General features: G+C 36.1%; 1 protein-coding gene across 1 annotated transcript in view; it reads left to right on the top strand.

Moving 5' to 3' along the window:
- Window positions 1-21,805, top strand: part of LOC150082462 (piezo-type mechanosensitive ion channel component-like) — an 861,219-nt gene that overhangs the window by 450,221 nt on the left and 389,193 nt on the right. The window contains 2 exon segments of the mRNA XM_090377768.1: window positions 8,326-8,511; window positions 15,350-15,407. Of these exon segments, the coding sequence (XP_090233894.1) occupies window positions 8,326-8,511; window positions 15,350-15,407 (244 nt within the window).

The raw sequence follows: 21,805 nt of genomic DNA, 5'->3' as shown, positions 1-21,805 counted from the left end.
ATTCCACTAACATTAATCTAAGTAATGAAAAAATCATTTTAAAAAATTTCACTGTGATAACTTTTCTTAAAAATAGCTAATGAAATTAGATAAAAAAAAAAAAAAAAAACATGCCATTAAAGTGCCAGTGACAGCCATTTTAATCTCATGGACTGATATCTTTTATTAGAGATTATTTGGTTTTGCCAAAACAGCATTTCAAATCATTAACATATAAGTAAAAAAAGAAATTGAGAAATATTTAAGATGAAGACTAGATTATAGAAAGGTATGCACTTACCCTGCTTAAAACAAAAAAGTGTTCAGATACAAAACTTGTGTCACAACCTATAGAAGTTTATTTTATTACAATTAGACAAATGGTATGTCAAAAAAACTATTTACTACAAAATGTTAAATGCTACAATTAGGGTAAATTCTTAAAAAGGTGCAATATTGCCACTGGTATCCTAAGACGCCCAAATATTCAAATAAAATAAAACATTAAAATAAAAAAAAAGAACACACACACACACACACAGACACATGGTTCCCTGTCCAAGGAGACAACACTGCCAGCCAGAGTACAAGTACCACTTACCTATAAAATTAAAAAAACAAACAATAGGGAACTGACAAACACCATCTTTTCAAGGGACATCACCACTTGTGAACTCTCCAAAGCAAGATCATATTTGAGTCATTGACCACCATTTTTACTTCTTTTGGTTTTCAGGATAGTATAGGGACATCCATTGGCATTTATTTGGATAGTGCTTTTTATCAAAAAATATGATGATCCTGTTCTTGATTGCAAAATGCAGTAGTCAAAAGAATAAGTGGAACTTGCAACATCTTCTGAGCATGCACAGACTGTTTTAAAATGTTGTTACATGCCAGTCTAGCAAAAACCTCCTTTGAACATTGTTTTGCTCCTTTTTAAGAGATCAAATATCTCAAACATCGCATCACTCATTTATCAATCTCTATCAATCTCTGACCAACAAAAACATTCCTATCATGCGGCAACCCACCTTATTCAGCTGATTAAGCATCATACTACTTTTGGCTATTTCCAACACTAACAGTAAAATGAGTGTTGGCAGTCGAGGTGAGCGGATGTGCTTCGTCAGGGCTCCTCAGTTAAGTGGATCAGATTACTGTTGATTAGTGCTTTTAAATATTTGATTTATTTAGATATTGTTGGATTATTTTGTTATAGGCTTTCCTGTAACAGTTTGATTTTAATAATATTATAGATATAATTTTCGGTTATATCTATAATAATAGATATATTATATATATATCTATTATAAGTTAATTTTCACTGATATTTGGCTAATTTTATAATGGTAGTTATGAGATCTGCCTTAAACACGTCACAGGGTATCATGACTCACATGGAAATAGTAGATGGCGCTTTACGGGCGATCATGATTTAATCCGTTGCGGAACCTGTGGAATGTTTTCCAAGGTCGACCTGGTGACTAATCATAGTTCACCTGGTGATTCTTTTATTTGTGATCGATGTAAGGAGCGCACCGATCTTATATTACAATTTGGTACACTGTTGGAACAATTTGAGGCCCTGAAAAAACGGGTACTTGCCCTAGAGAATAATGCATCTGGGAGCTCTTCAGGGACTTAAGACTCCAGCAATCTACCAAGTGATGCACACCTGATTCGGGCCTCAAAACAGAAAAACCAAGTGCAAACTACTCTGGTTAAAAAGGACATTGTTTTATTAGGAGACTCCATTGTCAGGGAAACGGGGAATATTTTTTGTAATAAGGATAGGTGGAGTAGAACAAGGGTATGTCTGCCGGAAGCAACTATTAATGATGTCACCAACAGATTGTCACATTTTAAGGGGGGTAAAGAGAATATTATTATTCATGTGAGGACAAATAACATTAAACGTACATGATCTGACGATTTGTTGAAAAAATACAGGACCATGCTGAGGAAATGCCGCGAGCTACGCCACAATGTCTATGTGTATGCAATTCTGCCCAGACACGATAGAAGGGATTATATGTTAAAAGCCTTGTGGATTAACTCAAGTCTTGAAGGACTCTGCAAGGCTTTAGGGGAGCAATTTCTATCAGCATGGTGCACACTTGTAGATAGAAGGAATTTGTTTTGTAGAGACGGGATACGCTTAAACAAAGGTGGTGCAAAAGTTTTTGCCAGTATTATTGAGGATACCTTAAAGGTTCAGGGAAACTGCTAGTTGGGGGGGGGGGATGTGGGTAATATTGACACGTGTTTATCTGATAATATTGGTCAAAGTAACTCTTGCACATACCTCAAGAGTTCTTATCTGTTACCCCAACTGGACATATCATCTAGATGTTCTGGGGGCAGAAACTTTTCAATTGAACGGGTAGCTAATGCCAGAGATGAGAGCCTAAAAAACTTCAAGGGTTGTGTTAGGGTTGTTAAATATACAAGAACAGTAAGTCTTAATTGTTTATATAGTAATGTTAGAAGTGTCATTAATAAAATGAGCGAATTTGAACTGCTGGTTAAAACAAGTAACGCAGATATAATAGGGCTTGCGGAGACGTGGTGCCACCCGGAAATTAGGGAGGATGTATAATGTATTTAGGAAGAATAGGGTAGATAGAAGGGGTTGTGGGGTAATGCTTCTTATCAGAAGCAACCTGAGTTCGACGATGGCTTTCCCGGATTCATATGTTTCACATGCTAATATAGAATCTGAATGGTGTGAGATAGTTGGTTTGTTTGTTGTTTGTTATTTGGTTTTTAGGAGCATTAGCAACTAAGGCCATATTGCTCCGGGATATACGGTGGTCATTCCATGACCTTTCCGCATTCTCCATATTTGGTGGTGACGGGCTCGAACCCCGGTCTAATCAAGAAGCGTGTGCTACACACTGCTGCTCCTTCCCACCTGGCTATGGAGGCGCCTAAAGAGATAGTTGGAAACAAAGGCATAATGCGAGTAGGAGTAATCTACAGACCAGTTGATTGTGAAGATTATGACGGAAGTCTCTACGTGCAAATGGAATGGTCAAGTAAACGTCAATGTCTTATTATGGGTGATTTCAATTTGCCTCTGATTGATTGGAGTAAATGGGAAGGAAACTCGACATGGGGAACAAAAGTTTTAAATCAACTAGCCTGTTATTTGTATCAACATGTCAGAGAAATTACTAGAGAAAAGAATATCCTAGACCTCATCATCACCACCCATCAATCAGATGACATAACAGGGCTGACAGTAGAGGAACCAGTAGCGGGAAGTGGTCATGGAGTTCTACTGTTCTCCGGGAGTTTTACGGTAGTAAAAGGCAAAGGAATGGGTTTTAATTTCAGAAAAGGAAGTTACGATGCTTTAAGGTGCTACATGGCCTCTATTAACTGGGTAGATATCGTGCAGAGAATGAATACAATTGAACTGTGGTATACTTTAAAAACCTTAATCACAGATGCCTTGAATGCGTATTTACCATTAAAAAATTTCTCCACGAGGAGGGTTCCAAGCTGGATGAATAGTGAAGTTGCCACTTTACTTGAGCAGAAAAAGGTGGCATGGAAAGGTTACAGAGCAATAAAAAGTACCGAAGCCTATAACAGCTACAACATGATCTGTAATACAGCCACAGAAAAGGTTCGGCAGGCAAAGGCAGTTTATGAGAAATTACTAGCAAACAGAGCAAAGGGGGATAAGGAATTCTTCACATATATATAAATGCCAAGAAGAGCAGGACAAACCAGATTGGACCTTTACGTAAGGGAAAGGGAGGTAGTATTAAATACACCAGCTTCCATTGCAGATGAACTCAACAGTTATTTTGCATCGATATTTACAAATGAAAAACCTTTTTGTGGCAATGGGAAATTGTGGGAGTGAAGTTGAAAAATATGTAATTAATGATATTGAAATTTCGCAAGATTATTTAATGAAAAAACGTTCGAGCCTACAGGCCAGTAAGGCTCCTGGAGTTGTTGGAATATACCCTATAATCTTAACCGAGGCGGCAAGTGAGTGCATTGAACCATTGAGGCTAATTATGTGAGCATCACTAGACTCTGGGGAGATTCCCTTGGATAGGAAAAGTGCCAATGTATTTCCCATTTATAAAAGTGGGTGGCTCTAAAAGTGAAGTGGGAAATTATTGGCCTGTCAGTCTGACTTCAGTGGTAGGGAATATCATGGAGGCAATGATCAAGGGTGGAATTCAGGATCATTTGGATCGAATTGAAATTCTCAAGGATACTCAGCATGGTTTTGTAAAGGGAAAATCATGTTTAACAAATCTGGTTCGCTATTTTGAAAGGGTCACTCACGAGCTGGATTTAGGGAATAATTTCGACATTGTTTATTTAGATTTCAGCAAAGCTTTTGACTCAGTCCCACATGAGCGGTTGCTTTATAACCTGGAACAGGTTGGAATCACTGGGAAAATCAATCCTTAGATGGATAGCAGGATGGCTTCAGGGCAGGAGGCAGAGGGTTGTCATAAATGGCTATTCCTCAGATTGGGTTGATGTAAGAAGTGGAGTTCCCCAAGGGATCAGTATTAGGACCACTGTTGTTTTTAATTTTCATAAACGACATCGACGAAGGGATAGAGGGTGTGATGTCTAAATTTGCAGATGGTGTTAAAATTGGTAGAGTAGTTAATGATCACTGTCAAGCTGAGCGTCTTCAGAGGGACCTAGATAGACTTCAGGAATAGTCAGAAAAATGGCAGCTACACTTTAATCCAACAAAGTGTAAGGTATTACACCTGGGAAACAGTAATCCCAAAATAACTTATTCACTTGGTGGAGTTCAACTAAACGCAGTACTGGAGGAAAGGGACTTGGGTGTTACGATACAGTCAGACATGAAATTCTCTCAGCATTGTAAACAGGTTGCAAGGAAGGACCATGGTGTCCTATCGATGATCTATCGAACTTTTGCAAGTAGAGATAGGGACATGATAATCCCATTATATAAGGCTTTCGTTAGACCAAACGTGGAATACTGTGTTCAAGTATGGAGACCACACCTAAAGAAAGACATCGAACTTCTTGAAAGGGTGCAAAGATGGGTAACTCGCCTGATGAGATCGGCAGAAGGGCGTCCTTATGAAGAAAGATTTCGAATATGTGGGTTGCAGAGTTTGGAAACTACACACCTTAGAGGAGATTTTATTGAGGTGTTTAAGGCTCTGAGAGGCATGAGTAAAAATGAATGAGGATGAAATTTTCAAGATTATAAATGATGCTAGGACTAGGGGACATAAATTCAAGTTACGTGGGGAAATGTTTAGATTGGACTGTTTTATTTTAGCCAGCGAGTTATAAATTACTGGAATAAGTTTGCCTACATGGGTGGTAGAGGCTGCTGACAGTTTGGGGAAATCCAAAGGTCATCTTGATAGTACCTTCGGGTTAGGGAAGTACATAGGATGATAGGTGTAATTTTCTTTTCTTTTATTAATTATTATTTATTTAATTATTTTTATTTTTATCATTGCTGTTTTTTTTTTTTTTTTGGCTGGCGCAGCATAAGCCATAGGCTTTCTTGCACCATGTGGCCATTACTAATACTAAGTTAAAATGCCCCTTTATAAGATATGCTGGCCCACTTTATTTCTCTGAACAATTGTTTATTGTACTTGTCAGAGTCATTAGGCCTACAACACACTGCTACCCTCATTTTTACTTTTCCCAGTGGTTATGTCATAACATACTGATTCAACATTTCACTGTCCACCCATGTAAACTGAATGCACTTACTTAGATTTTATGTGCTTCTTAACTAACAGCATAACCCTTGTTCCTATCCTATCTGTCCTTTCTGTATACATTGTACTCCCCAAATTCCAGTTCTGCATTCCTTATATCTGTGTGACACCACATCTGTGATATCCCAAAGTGCCTGCCTAGCAACCCAAAGGTCGCGGGTTCGAATCCTGCCTCGGGCTTGGATCAAAGTACTGCAAAAACCTTGGGAGGTGCATTATGGCCACAGAAGCCGATGCGCCAACGACTGCCAAAAAAAAAAAAAAAAAAAAAAATCTGTGATATCCCAACAATATTTGCCTTTGATGCCTTGACCAGCACTTCATCAGATTTATTTACTATACTCCTAGCATTGGTGTACTTGCAAGTATACATACACCTGTTCTAATTCTTAGTTTACCCTAACATAGCTCATGTATTTACTTGTTTCATGACTCCCAGCAGTTAGTATTAGTAACGGCCATATGGTGCAAGGAAGCGTAAGGCTTATGGTGCACCACCTAAAATAATAATAATAAAATTAAATAAAACAAATAAAAAAAAAGAAAACTAAATAGACAACCTATGCATTTGCCTTCTCCAATAGATAGGTAACTATTCAGCTGAACTTTGCATTTCTCCAAACTGTCAGCTCAGCTACCTAGGTAACTTATTCCAGTAATTCATAACTTGCTGGCTAAAATAAAACTTCCTGCAATCCAGTCTAAACCCCCCCCCCCTCCTATTACTTAAATTTATGGCCGCTATTTCTTGAAATCCTCAATGATGTAAGAAGTGGGGTTCCCCAAGGATCAGTATTAGGACCACTGTTGTTTTTAATTTTCATAAATGACATCGAACTTGCTTTCCAGGCTGCTGCTCATTCCAATAGAAGCAGTACAAGAATCAATTCCACCTCTGCCTGCAGCTACTGTTAATCTATCAATTCTGCAAATCCCTCCAATTTAGCAGTTTTTTGGCTCACCAAACACTGCTTTGATAGCATCAGCAATTATTCTTTGTATCCTTTCTATTTAAGCATATCCCATCCCTGTAGAAGCAGTCTCTTGTTAACAAGCACAGACCATGCTGTGAAAAATTCTGATCCATGCGCATTGCACAATCTCTCCAGGGCTGAACTGATCGACAAAGCTTTCATCTACTCTCCCTACAGTGTCTGGGCAGAATTGCAGATCTTTCAGCTTTAACCCTAATTGGTGACTTTTTTTCAACGTTGATCTGTACTTGTTAAGTAAGTCCACAGATCTCCTATTTTTAATGTCATTAGTGCTAACGTGTATAAACTAATGTTATTATTGTAGTCACCCAGGGTTTATCTCTGGGAACATTGCTATTTTCTTTATTTGTTAACGTTGTTCAATGTGATATCATATGCTTGGATTTAGGGTACCTTTTTAATATTGTTGCACATGAGACTGCTGTACAAATTGTAGTATTAAGGGAAGGTTATTGCTATGGATAATGACATGTTGAATGGGAGAAGACAGAGGTGTTGTCAGTGGGCACTGCTCTTCTTGGACTAATATTATTAGTGCAGTCCTCAGGGTTTAACTCTGGGAACATTGCTTTCTTTATTTATTAATGATATAGTATTAATGAAGATGTTGATGAAGGCATAGTGTCGTAAGCATGGTATGAAGGTTGGTGGGATGTTTAATGACAAGAATAATTGTCATTAAACACCCACCACATTAATCATTGGATTGAGTAAGCTCAATGCTGAGGGAATCCTTCCACTTGCTCAGACTGTATATGGGGGAGGGGGATAAATTAAAATTTGAAGATGGATGAATGATTGATAGATATGCTTAAATTTTATTTTCAGCCAGCAGGTATTGGATTGTTTTAACAAAATTCCATCTGATGTAGAGGTGGATAGTGGTGATATAGAGGTGACAGTAATCATTGTCATTAAACACTCACTACTTTAATCGTTGGATTGAGTAAGCTCAATGGTGAGGGAATCTTTCTTCTTGCTCACTGTACACGAGGGAGGCATAAATTAAAATTGAGAAGGATAAGTCTGGGCAGAATTGCAGATCTTTCAGCTTTAACCCTAATTGGTGACTTTTTTTCAACGTTGATCTGTACTTGTTAAGCAAGTCCACAGATCTCCTATTTTTAATGTCATTAGTGCTTGCTGGAATAAATATATGGAAATTTGTCTTCAGATAGCAGGTATTTGATTGTTTTAACAAACTTGTATCTCATATTGAGTTGGGTAGTTTGAATAATTCAAGGAATAACTAGAGAAAGAGAAACTATTATGCTATATAATTTTGCTTTCCGGCATTTACTTGCCACTACCAATACCAACACTGATATTTTGATATTTAGTTTTACCAAGGATGGATTAAAATTAGGTTTTTTGTTTTTTCAGTATTATTTATAACTTTTCAATTCTTCTGGTATAGTTTATGTACTATAAATATCTTGTAATAATGGTGAAAAGTTACTTTACTTATTTGTTGTTGTTGAAATTTTTGTTTAAAAGTTTTATTGATTTAGCATTGCAATTTTTTATTTGTTTTTCTTGGGACATACCTTTTTTTATTTTTTTTATTTTGTTTATTTTCTTTACAGATCCTATCTTGATATGTTGAAAGTGACTGTGTTCTTTGCTTTTTACTGGATCACGCTTGCTGTTGTTTTCCTTGCTGGAACTAGTCGAATTAACTTATTTGGTATAGGTTATGTTGTGGGATGTTTTTTTTTCCTGTGGAATGGAAATGAATTTTACCTGAAAGCAATTAGATCATTGCTAAAATGGTAAGTTTAGTAGAGATAGTTACAAAAATAATAAAGATTATTAATTGTTAATTTTATAATTTAAATTGTGTTAAAAAGAACCAAATTTCAGTTAATATTATTGTAAAAGTGGCATTAAATTTAATCTGATTGTTCAATTGGTATCATTAAGTAGGCAAAGGTAGTCTAATTTGGGTGTGAGATATCATTAGATTTGCTCTGTTCACATAAGAAATGTTTTCCCTGGTCATGTTTTCTTCCCGCGTAATGATTGTGTGGATTGTGCTTGTAAACATCCCGACAATGGATCATTCTATCATTCGAAAGTGCCATGCACTGACTACAAATACATCATTAAAACAGCATGTAATATTCATTGGTCTTAACTGTGGTGTGACAAACTCAAATCAGTAATAAACTCTTCCAGATTAAAAAAAAAGAAGAAAGAACCATAGTTGTGGACTTCTAGTTTTCAGGGGAAGCAGGCAAAAAGTGATTTTGGCAAGGCTCCAAGTCGATCATCCCCATACAGCCCATCTGTACTTGCTTAATACCTTCACGAGGTTCCTTCTGCCTATCTCAGCTAACAGTCCAACATATCCTTATAGAATTTCTTCAGCACTCTTGTATCTGGAAATCCACTCTTAACTCTTTATCCACCTTCAGGAATGTTTAAATTTATTACACATTCTAGGCAATGATGCAAATTTAACAATTAGTTCAATAATTGAGATGCATAAATTTATAATCATCTCTGATATATATGAAAGATCATTGTGTTTGCACGCGTTGAGGAATGTTATGTCCATATATGCTCCTCATAAATAGCAAGTTATAGATACTTCTTGACTGTACAGCTTGATTCAAGTACCGACGGATTCCTCCTACTCCGCCCAACACAGATTAGCCATCATCTCCATCATCAAACAAACAGGTATTTCATATAAATTTATATTTCTGCAGATGCCTGAATGCTTCCATTACATTAGTTCTAACCCACATACAGCAAGCAAAAACTCTATTGCCCTAAAGGCTTATGGTGGTAACGTGGTCAACCTTGAAAAGTCACAAAGCCCTGTGCTTCTTAACTCCCCAGGGGATGGCAACCTTGCCTACTCCTTCAGCTTGAAGAAAATACAATAACTTCTCTATATCAATACTAATCCTTAATTCTCATAAGTGCACTTAAAGGTATAAGCAGTCTTATTCCAACTCATATAAGCAAAGCATTGACTCATTGAATGCTGCTGCTTCGATAGCATCAGCAATTATTCTCTGCACCCTTTATATTTATCTAAAATACAAGTGGTATTAATTCTTGTATCCCACCAGTTATAGTACCGCCGTCCAGTATCTGGAGTTGTGTACGTCCATCCAAGATAACGCCTCCCCCAGACAAGAACACCTCAACCGCCATATCGATCCCTTTCAGTGATGTTTGTGTGGTGATACAGTTTGCCAACCTCTTGCCAGATTAGTTGATGTTCAGAATCACTGCTGAGACTGAATCTACTCTCATCAGTAAAGAATACTTTACCCCATTGCACTGCTGTCCAGTCCTTGTGTTTGATGCACCACTGCAAATGGTGTCTCCAATGGGCAGGTGTTAAAGGGAGACAGCTTACTGGCCATTGGGGGGAACAGTCCACTTTTGGGGAGTTGCCTGGCTACAGTAAACCGCGATATATTCTGCATCCTGTGCAGCTGGTTCGCAATGGATCCTGCTGTCTGGTGTCAGTCCCTCTTGGTCTGTATATAGTATATAGCGGTCATCATTGGGCATTGTTTTTCGTGGACAACCACCGCTTTAAACACAAGCGGTTTACACAAGCTGTACCTGTCGCTCTGAAGGCTGACCACGCACATGAGACGATGCTGTGGGTGACACCAAGCTCTGCAGCCACACTCCTTGTACTTCGAGCTTCCCAATTATTCGACTCTGGGTAAAGTCGTCCAGATGTTGTCTACTGGCCATTTCGTTGTCTGTAGCACTGTATGAAACCAATCGAATGTCTTTAGCAATCGTGCTCACCATTCGGTAATTTGCACACAACTGCTGCTTTTATCTGTTTATGTGAGCCCTCTCATCATGATTCAGATGTTTGCATATGCACCAGCTTTCTACTGAACAGCCACATTTATGCAAATTGCCACAGGCTGTATCGTTTGATTTTGTGGTTGTAAATAGTGTTAGAAATAGTGTTGGTCCTTAGGTTTTGCACACCAGTGTACATTCATTGGAGATTGAAAATTTAATATTATACCCCAATGCTCTTCCTTTGGTGAAGAATATTCTAATTTAATAGTATAATAAATGACAAACTGAACCATCGCTGGTATTATTCACTACATGCATTCACTTGCCTCATTTCTCTCTCTCACTAGAATCGCACATCTGATATGATGTGATTGAATCAGGTGTGATGGCTGCACTCTTTTCATTGGATTTTGTAGGTTTGGGTCAGCTCGATTTTGGATTATTGTACAAGTCATCACCTTAGCTCTTCCAGTATCTTTTATGTTACTCAAATTGGTAACCAAAAATTTTTTTCGCTATACCATAACTTTCAGTTACAGTAGCTAAAAATTTGATGTTAATACATTGTTCTAAATTTCAGTTATTCATTTTCTGCCAAGAACAATATTTGATAATACTATTGAAAAATACTATTCACTTGATTTGATTCTGCAGGCAGTTATTATAACCATGAATGACCATGCTAATCAATTCTTGAATCCATTTGATGGGTGGGATCTAAACTGTGTTTAGCCTTATCTCTCTCTCTCTCTCTCCAGTTGGAATATGTCAAGCTATCACATTTTGCATGCAAATTGACAGTTATTAAATATTGTTAATGATCACCTGTTCATGATCACAGAACCAAAATGTTTATCGGTGAACATATGTATGAATGAACAATTTGGAAATCATTAAGATATGAAGATTGCTTACATTTGAAGAAGTTTTCTCAAAAAAAAGAAAACTTCACAAGCCAGTTGGACCTTTCAAAAAAAAAACAATTAAGGTATGCTCTTGCAACAAGAAAGAAAAATTAGTTGTATGTACTGAGAAATGGTAATTTAAGTCCAACATTGAAAAATGCTTGGTACTGCACCACTGATAGCAGTAATCTGGAATTATGTATCAACTGTATATTAATTTACATTACCCTGAGTGTGGTATTACACTCATGGTAGTGGAAAATTGTTCAAAGTGCTTTTGGGGTTGAATTTTTCCAAATGGTTAGCTATGCCTTTATCTACAAGCTTTGAAGTTTTGGGTGCAAGGCTTAGCTAACCATTCTAAAAATATCAACCCAAGGCACATTTGAACAACAAGAAGCATTGAAGAAAAGAAACTGGGAGCCCATTGGTTCTTGTTGTTCAAATGTGTCTTGTAGGTTGAAGCTAAGCCTCACTCTACAACCTAGGAAGTTTTGGGAGTGAGACTTAAGTGAACTATTTTGAAAATATCAGCATGGGCACATTTAAACAACAAGAAGCATTTGGTTCCAGGATAACTGACTTCACAACCTACCATTACAAATAACTGGATTAGATAACTGGATGTTTATAGTAATGCATGCATTAATTAATAATTAAGTTTAACAATTTGTTTTTCTGTTCTTTTGTACATCCAAGAATGATGGCTACTGGCAAGGTTTCCAAAATATAACCTAATCATATGCAGGTAGTCATTGACTTACGACCTATGCGCTTTACGACTGATCAACTTACCATGCTACTGCATCTTGCACCGCGTTTCAGTCTGAACTGAGCATACATACAAGATTGTTCTAGGAAGAATGCATTACGCATGTCAACCCTCTCTTAATGCAGTGCTCTCAGATTTTTCTATTACACTCACACGCCCTATCCGTGTGGTCCCCGAAGCCTAGTGGGAACGGTTGTATGTTCTATTCTGAAAATATTTTATCTACACGTACAACCTGTAGATAAAAAACATCTACAGGTTGTATGTGTAGCGGTAGCCAACTGCCCAGTAACGTGCGAATAAGCTAGTCTTAATCCGTTTAGTCAGCTTTGCCATCACAGTCAAACAAAACATCTTACCGATGTATGTATGTCGTGATTCATTCGTCTCAATCTCTCTTTGTATACATTACATTCACTATTTTTGGTTCAGTTATATTTGTGTTACAATTAGCATTTTTTTAAAACCCCTAAACATGTCAGCCAAGAGGAAAGTGCCTTTGTCTACTCCTAGACCTGTCAAGAAGAAAGAAAGGCCATTGATTTAGACACAAAATTGAAAGTAATCAAGCAGCATGAAGAAGGAAAGAAGGTGAACGCGATCACGTGTGATTTTAAGTTATCTCATTCTACAGTGTTGACGATTTTGAAAGACAAAGAAAGGATTCATGAAGTTGTTAAAGGTTCGGCACCCATGCGAGCAACAGTGACAACGAAACAACGTACAGGGCCCATCCATGAAATGGAAAAATTGTTTCTTTGGATGGAAGATCAGATACAGAAGCGAACACCCTTAAGCCTTCTTACAGTGCAGTCAAAGGCTAGAAGTCTCTTTCAGACGCTGAAGAAACATGCTGGAAAAGATTATACTCATTTGTAGCAAGTACAGGATGGTTCAGAAGATTCAACCTTCATAGGGTTTGAGTCACTGGAGAATCAGCAAGTGTGGATGCGGAAGGAGCCCAAGAATTTGTTAAAAGTCTGGATGAAATAATTACGGAAGAAGGGTATCAATCAGAGCAGCTTTTCAACGTGGACGAGACTGGATTGTTGTGGAAAAGGATGCCAGAACGCACTTACATTCACCAAGAAGGCAAAAGCATGCCTGGTTTTAAGGCACTTAAAGACAGGCTGACTTTGTTCCTTGGTGGGAACATCAGAGGTTTTAAACTGAAGCCTTTTTTAATTTATCATTCTGAAAATCCCCATGCATTCAAGAATGTAAACAAGCACACTCTGCCTGTATACTTCCGTTCAAACCGAAAAGCCTGGATGACTCAAACATAGTTTGAAGACTGGGTTCTAAATTGTTTTGTACCTCAAGTTTGTGAATATTGCTTCGAGAAAGAAATTCCTTTCAAAATTGTATTAATCTTAGATAATGCACCTGGCCATCCACCTCACCTAGACCACCTCCATCCAGATGTAAAAGTTGTTTGTTTGCCGCCAAATACAACTCCACTCATTCAGCCTATGGACCAAGGGGCAATTTCCACATTTAAGGTGCGCTATCTTCGAACCACTTTCGCCCAAGCTATAGCCGCAATAGATGCCGACCCCGAACTATCTTTGCGAGAGTTTTGGAAACAGTACTATATTTATAAATGCATCAAAACTATTGCAGCCGCATGGGAGGCTGTGACAAAGAAATGCATGAATGGAATCTGGAAAAACTGTGTCCAGCATTTTGTTAATACTATTGATGAATTTGATAGTGAACATGAACTTGAAATGGTTACGGAAAATATTGTAACACTGGCAAATGGACTTTCTTTAGAGATTGAAGTGGAAGATGTTGAGGAGCTGCTAGAGCAAGAATCTGGAGAACTTATGAATGAAGAACTTATCGCGTTGAAGAAGAAAGAATGGCCGAAGAAGAAAGGATGGAAGAAGAGAAAAATGAAGATGAGGAAGAACCAGAAAGAAAATTCACCACTAGAGGGTTATCTGAAGGTTTTTCTCTACTAAATAAACTTCTTACACATTTTGAGGAAATGGACCCAAACATTGAACGATTTGTAGGGATTGAACGAATGGTACAAGATGCTTTTTGGCCATACCATGAAATTTACGAGCAGAAAAGGAAACAAACGATTCAGATAAAAATCAACATGTTTATGAGAAAAACAACTCCCACTACATCAAGTGGTGGCATTGATGACCCGCAGCCAAGCACGAGTGGTCAGTAAAATTTTTCTTATCTATTTTCTACATATGTTTTGTTTAATTCTTTAAGATAAAATATTTTTTAGGTTTTATATAGTATTTGATATCTTTTTCATATTTTTTATTTTTGTAAATAGTAAACCAATTGTGTTGTACACAGTCTCTGATTTACTTAAACTGGTCCGACTTACGTCCAGATCGCTTTACGACCGATCGGAACCTAAGATGGTCGTAAGTCGACGACTACCTGTAGTGCTTTTAGTCGGTAAGGCTAAAAAACTAACTTAAAAAACCCATGTGGTATTAGAGTGGTTATTTAGAGAGAAAAATTTCTAACGTTTCTGTTAATTTAAGAAATAATATTCAAACCTGCCTGAAATATAATGCACTATGTACATTTCCCAGTTTGTTTAAAAAATGGTTAAAAAAAAAAAGCTCAAAATTAGTATTTCAAGTATCATTAATTGAAAGTTTGTTATTCTGACTCATTCTATAGGGGATCTTATTTATAAATAATTTGCTTAGGTTTCGTTATTTGGGTATTTTTTCTAATTTAAAAATGTCTCCCTGACTTAAAGGGAACAAATGCAACAACTTCTTGACACTGCTATTGTCCAAAAAAAGTAAATTGGAAGTATGTACTGTGCATATGGAATTTTCCATAGTAATCATGAGCAGAACTGTAATTGCAGTTTTTAAGCCCACATCAATAAGTAAAACAATGATGCATACACATTTGAAAAATGTAAAAAAAAAAAAAAAAAAAAAAATAATTAAATATAAATAAATAATGCTAACTGGAATCTAGAAGAAAGGAAAACCTCCTTGAAAAACTGTAAAAGAATGTTTTACATTCTTTTACAGTTTTCATTACATTTTACATTATTCATTACTTTTACATTATTCTTGAAAAACTGTAAATTTTTCAAATTTAGTGATATACTCTTTGTAATATGCTTTTCTTCTGCTTCTGTAATAGGTGGAATGGGATGCTGGCATATACTGTAATAGTAATACTTATAAAATCCATATTAGAGGTGAGTTCTTGAATGAAGACTTTTTTTAATAGCTCCAGATATTTTAATGCTATTTTTGAGTGCTTGATGGTTATTATTCTTGTACATCAGTAATCAAGAAGAATAGAAAAATCATTTAGTCAAAAAGTGAATAAAGTTATCATCTTCATTCCATCCTCACAATGTAATATTGAATTTGATTAGATTAGAATTTTATTTTTATGATTCTATTATTTCAAAAATTTGTTATGTTGAATTTATTTACTATATAATAAAATTCTGAATTGGTGTTATGCAGATAGTGATCATAATATGAATAATTAGAATACAATCCTGATTTTTAAAATTCAGATGTAAATTAATGATAGCTGTGTGAATGAGTCTAAATATTTGTAAGGTTGTGGGAGTATAGCAGTCTGTGGAATTGAAAGTCTGAGAGAAAAGTCAAAGTTGGGGAACTGCTAGCTATAGGCTATCAATGGGTGTAGATAGTCTAATAAATGACAAGTCCAATAAAGTTATTTATTAGATAGTCTGAAAAATAATCTCTTACAACAGATTTTTGATACTTCTTATAGGATTTCTCCAATCTGTCAATAGAATAGGAGGTAATAAGTGGACACAAAGATGTAAATCAACCTGATTGTCTTCTTTTGGATAGAGCCTAGGAGTTTTGTGATGCGGCCTCAGATTTGCAAACAATATTCCCAACACATATGCAATTTCTACAGTGTTAGTAGCTCACAATTAAAAAGTAAATTAGAGAGTGAAATAAGGAACTGTTTGTTATGGAGAGTAAGCAGTATTTCAAATATGATTAGGCCAATGAAGAGGCCAGGATAATCCCCAATAAAGATCTGTAGCCTTATCTAGAAATCTCATTGTTAATTGAAGTATGAGTGTAGGAGCAGCAGACTTCTTTTTTGTGAGAAATTTTGGAACAATTGAAGCTAACTAGGCTTTATTTGCCTTATTAGAGAATTACTGAAGGTTGACATTTAAGGAATTGGTGGTTGATATTTGAGCTGTTGTTATTCATGCAGAACAAGGCTTCTCAAACAAGAAGGTGAAATAGTAGTAGTAGTAGTAGCAGTGGCATTTGATGCAAGAAAGCAAGTGTATAAGCTTATGCAGCATCAGCCAAAAAAAAAAAAAAAAAAATCACACCATTCCCTCCAAATGCCTGTCCAGTTCCTCCTTAAATTTATTCAACCTATCAACTTCCACAATGACAGATGGAAGTTTGTTCCAGCAATTAACCACCCACTGGCTAAAGGCAAATTTCCGCACATCTAATCTACATCTGTCTTTTCTTAATTTGAATTTATGCCCCCTTAGGTTCATAATCTGAACAAGTGGAAGGATCCCATCAGAATTCAGCGTATTATACTATTATCATCCAAACTATACATAGGATTTCTAATCAGTGGATGTCTATTAATATACAGGACAAGAGTGGGTGATAAGAGAACCTTGGGGATCACCAATGTTCATTGAGAAGTTAGGAGACAAGACACCCATTTATCATCACCTGTAATGAGTAGTCGCTGTAAGTGATGGTCCATCTCCTGTGGTAAATGGTCAGAGTGAGAGAACTTGCTATCCACTTGTAAGGAACAGAAAGGCAGATTGTAAGATAGAAACTTGTTTAGAAGATCTGTATGCAAGTTACGATCAAATGACTTAAATGTTGAGAGCAACTTCAATTTCTCCAAATGCATCCATTGAATTTATTTAAGGATGAATAATATAGCTAAATTATCATCACAGTATATTGATGCTAATTGAATCAATATTGAAGTTTCAAGATAGGTTAGATTGATGGATGGCTACTTTGGAAAGAGTTAACGTGAATGCAGTGGAATGATAATGGGATGAGGATTTGTCATTATTTTTAGGAATTGGTTGGATGTGAGCAAATTTCCATGCAGAATGAAAATACCAGTTCAGTCACAAAGTGTTAAATTAAAAGTATACTGTTGTTAGCATTAGTGGTGGCACAATATGCAAGAAAGTCAGCTTATAAAGCATCGGTAAAAAAAAAAAAAAAAACTTCACACATCACCTGCTCATCTCAAATAATCTAGTTCTTCCTTGAATTTATTCAAACTACCCTTCACTTCCGCAACAGTAGATAGGAGTTTGTTACAACAATCAAGCACCTGCTGGCTGAAGGCAAACCTTGCACATCTAACTTGCAACCATCATTCCTCAATTTGAATTTATTTCCACAATTGTGTGTATGTATGTAGTCAGAGTAAAAAGAATTCCATCAGCATTGAGCTTGCTCAATCCATTATGTTCATGTATTATGTTACACTTCAGTTGGATCACCTTGCAGGTGCCTAGTCTTGCTACAATTTGCAAAACTGGATCCTTTTGTTTCCTTTACCAATCTCATTGCCCTTCTTTGCATACCAGCAGATCTACATCCTTCCTAAAATGAGGACCTGTTTGTAGTACTCAAGGTGCAGCTCAACCATTGCCTTGTGCAATGGGGTTATCACCTCCTTATTCTTGCTAGAAGAGTTCCTGTATATTATTGACAAAATCCTATGAGCTATCCTGGCAGCCTGTCTGCATTGTTCAGAGAACTTTATATCTGACTTTACTATTACCTCCAGATCTTTTTCATTTTCCACTACCTTGAGTACCACACAATTGATATGTTAATTTGTGATTACGGCAATTGTCATTTCTCAGCCCATTGTCTAATTTTTCTAGATCTTGTTGCAGTACCATACGTTGATTACTGTCATTAACCACCCTGCCACCTTTTGTATTATCTGCAAACTTAGACATTAATTTTGATATATCATTAATAAATTAGAAAACATCATTAATAAATTAGAAAACAACAAGATGCCAACCATCCTTTTACCTGTAGCACTAACTTGTCCTTAATGCCACACTGCTCCAATTTATACATGTCTTTTATGTGTAACAGTATCAAAAGTGTTCCTTAAATCTAAGTATATGATATTAAATTATTTTTATTGTGTTCAGTCTCATTGTTACTGCCCCATAGTATCCAATCAGTTTGATCAGACAAGACTGGCTAGATGATCTATACCTGTCTAGATGATCCTGCATTATTTTTTTTACCAGTGACTCCATTTTTCCATGGAACAGAATTTAAGCCAACAGGTCTGTAATTACTCATGTCACCTTTTAATATGATACAGAATACAACTTTTTCTGGAGTACAGATTTAGGCATCAGTGGTAAAATTCCATGAGGAGTAGAGTCTTGGTGTCAGGATCATTCATGTTCTAATCTATTATATATTTTGAGTTCAACTGCAAAGTCACTGTGACAGTAGCTTTAGTTTCCCTAAATATATACAGGGTGCAGGACATGGACCTAGCTGCTGTGCACTATGTTCCTATTTTATTATCCTTTTGTTAGAAGACAATGAGTAATTGTGTTGGCATGGTATGGTGGTAGAAGGAGATTTACTAAGATATTGGTGAAAGAATCTAGGGTATAGTAAGATGCCGAGATTCAGCTTTACCTTTTAGATTATTAGGCAGTAAAACCATCAGTTAAACTGTAACGGGGGTTTAAAAAAAAATAAAATAAATGTTAAGAAATTACAAGTTGCAATCAATAGCAATGCAATAGCCTTGGCAAGTGACTAGAAGACTCAACTGCCATTTGAGCCTTTTGGTTTATGACTGTTGTGTGCCTTAGTGAGGGAGGAAAATGAAACTTGAGATTTTGTTATAAGCCAATTGCAGTACAATGTATTTTACTGTGCTTAGCTTTAGCATGTTTATCAGAAAATAATGAATTAGATAAAAGATAAATTCATCCTTGTGAGAATTTTAATTCCCTGACATGATATGGACAAACATTCGGAACAGAAGATTTGAAACATTAGTCCCAAAATAGACTAGAAATTGCAAAAATCATGAAGTTTCTCATTCTCATAATGAGAAATCTGATGATTTTTGTAATTTTCTAAAAATAATTTTGTGCGAATAATGCCAAACATTGGCTGTGTTAAATAAACAACTTCTGCAAGATCATTAGTGATAACAAAAGCCTCGACATCTGTTTCAGCTGGGTCTATACAACTAGCAAATTTAAGTAAGTTAGAGTTTTGAATATAAAAATTCATTGCTTCATACATTATACGAACATTGGTTCATTATTTTATGCATACATTGGTTCATTATTTTACGTTTCAGACAAAGTGGGATATTGCTCTTCAGTATGTGACTATATTTCCTGAATGCTATCCATCCAAAATTTATTCATCTCTTGACTTCCAGCCATTTATCATTATTACAGCTAATAACTTGTCCCAGATAAGTATATGACTCCACCTTTTCAATTACTGCTCCTTCAATCATTATTTCCCTTTCCGTGGCATACTTGTTCATCATTACTTTTGTTTTAGCCATATTCATCTTTAGTCCAAAATCCTTACTAACTGTGCATAACTGATTAAGATTTTCCTCTAATTCTTTGGGATCGTGGCTTATAACCACAATGTCATCTGCAAATCGTAAGTGGTTTAGGTACTCTCCGGGGCAGGGAAATTTTCGAGGCCATATTATATCAAGGAGCTGGCATATTCTTTTGCTGTGTGTATCTCATATATGAAAACTCACTATTTTATACAACATACTCACTCCTCTACTTTTATTTATTATTGAATACATCATGAAGAGTCACACTAATAGAACAAAGTTGTCTGTGGAAAGATCTAAACATCTCAAAACACTTCCTCTTTCATTCATAAATATACATATTCTCAGTTCTGTTTAAGTTTTCCCTTTCCACTTAAGTCTGACAAGCCCCACTTACTTTTTTTGAAAGAATCCTAGATATTGGTTGCTTTGACTGCTGCTCATCTCATTATTTGGCCTAATTATTTCCTGTATGATTTCTTTTGCTTCAAAGTTGGTACTTGTGCACATCTGTCCTATCTGATATTCCTGTTGGAGACAGTAATTTGGAATCTCCCCTGTTGATCTTTTCTGGCTTCAAATCTCTGAACCATATTCTGTCAAATTCATATGTTGTCACTATAGTTCTCCTACTTCTACTAATCACTTGGAATTATTTGACTTCCTCTCTTTGAAGGTTGACTTTCTCCACTCCAACTTTCCTAACAGTGAGGTATTCCTTGGTGATTTTAATGTTTACAAATCCAACTGGCTTCAGTTTTCTACTCACATGGACCCAGCTGGTTGAGATGCTGAAGTTTTGCAATTACTAATGACCTCACACAGATTGTTGATTTAACTACCTTAATACCAGACAATCCCAACTATACAGCCAACACACTTGCTCTTTTTCGTGAGAAAAAGATCAAGTAGATGGTTGAGGTGAATGGTTCTAGGCACCATAGATCACAACTTAGTATTGGTCTCTTTTGTAATTGAGCTTTTCTCTTGTGGCCATTCTCAGCATGTTTTTTTGGAATTAGAAGAATGCAAAATGGTATGACCTGTGAGATTCTGTTTTTCTTTTCCTTGGTTGGATTACTGTTTCAAATCTTCTGATGTCAATGTTTGCTCATATTGTGTCAGTGAAATTATTCTTGTAGGGATCAAATCCTTTATTTCACACTCCACCTTAAAATCTTATCCTTTATCTGAACCTTGGTTTTACAATAAATATGCTAAAGCTGTCCAAGATAAGAATGATGTATATTGCAATCAGCTTGCATCCAAATCTCAAGGTGCATTTTCTGCATACACTAAGGGTTACAATAATTGTACAGTAGTTATTAAAATTCTGTTATTAAAATACAAAAATTCTGTAATTACAAGCATATTTGATATAATTTTGAGACAGACATTTTAGATGTAAAAAATAGTAAAAACTTGCTTTTTATAATTTTTGAAAAAATCACTTCTTAAAGCACTTATAAGGCACAGTTATTTGTTAAGTTACGTTAAGTTGCAATTATACAAAATGTAAAAACAGTGATTTAAATTACATACAGGATATAGGTCTTCATATAATTGTTAGTATTGCACATAATTGTTTAGTATTGCATAGTTAAACTACAGCATACCTCTTTAGGCTCATTATTTAGGCTATCAACTTCCACAACAAAGGATGGAAGTCTGTTCCACCAACCAACTACTCACTGGTTAAAGGCAAACTTCCACACATCTGTCCTACATCTATCTTTCCTCAGCTTGAATTTGTGCCCTCTCAGGTATTATTCTGCGCTAGAGGAAGAATCCCATCAGCATTTAGCTAAATTTAAATACAAGTAGTGTTTAAATAATCCTTGTACTCCTTTGCATTCTTCGTTTAATAATTGTGAGGATCTATCTCCTTTTAAGAAGAATCTGATTATTGATATTCATTTTACTTTCAGGTATGATCCACCCTACCCCCAATGGCTTAAACATTTGTAATTGCAAAACATTATCTTCCAAAATTGGAAACCA

Source organism: Mastigoproctus giganteus, chromosome 7, assembly GCF_048544385.1.
Source record: "Mastigoproctus giganteus isolate SK-2022 chromosome 7, ASM4854438v1, whole genome shotgun sequence".
Classification (NCBI taxonomy): Eukaryota; Metazoa; Arthropoda; class Arachnida; order Uropygi; family Thelyphonidae; genus Mastigoproctus; species Mastigoproctus giganteus.
Note: the sequence above shows the minus strand (reverse complement) of the source record. Positions and strands in the feature narration are given on the sequence as shown.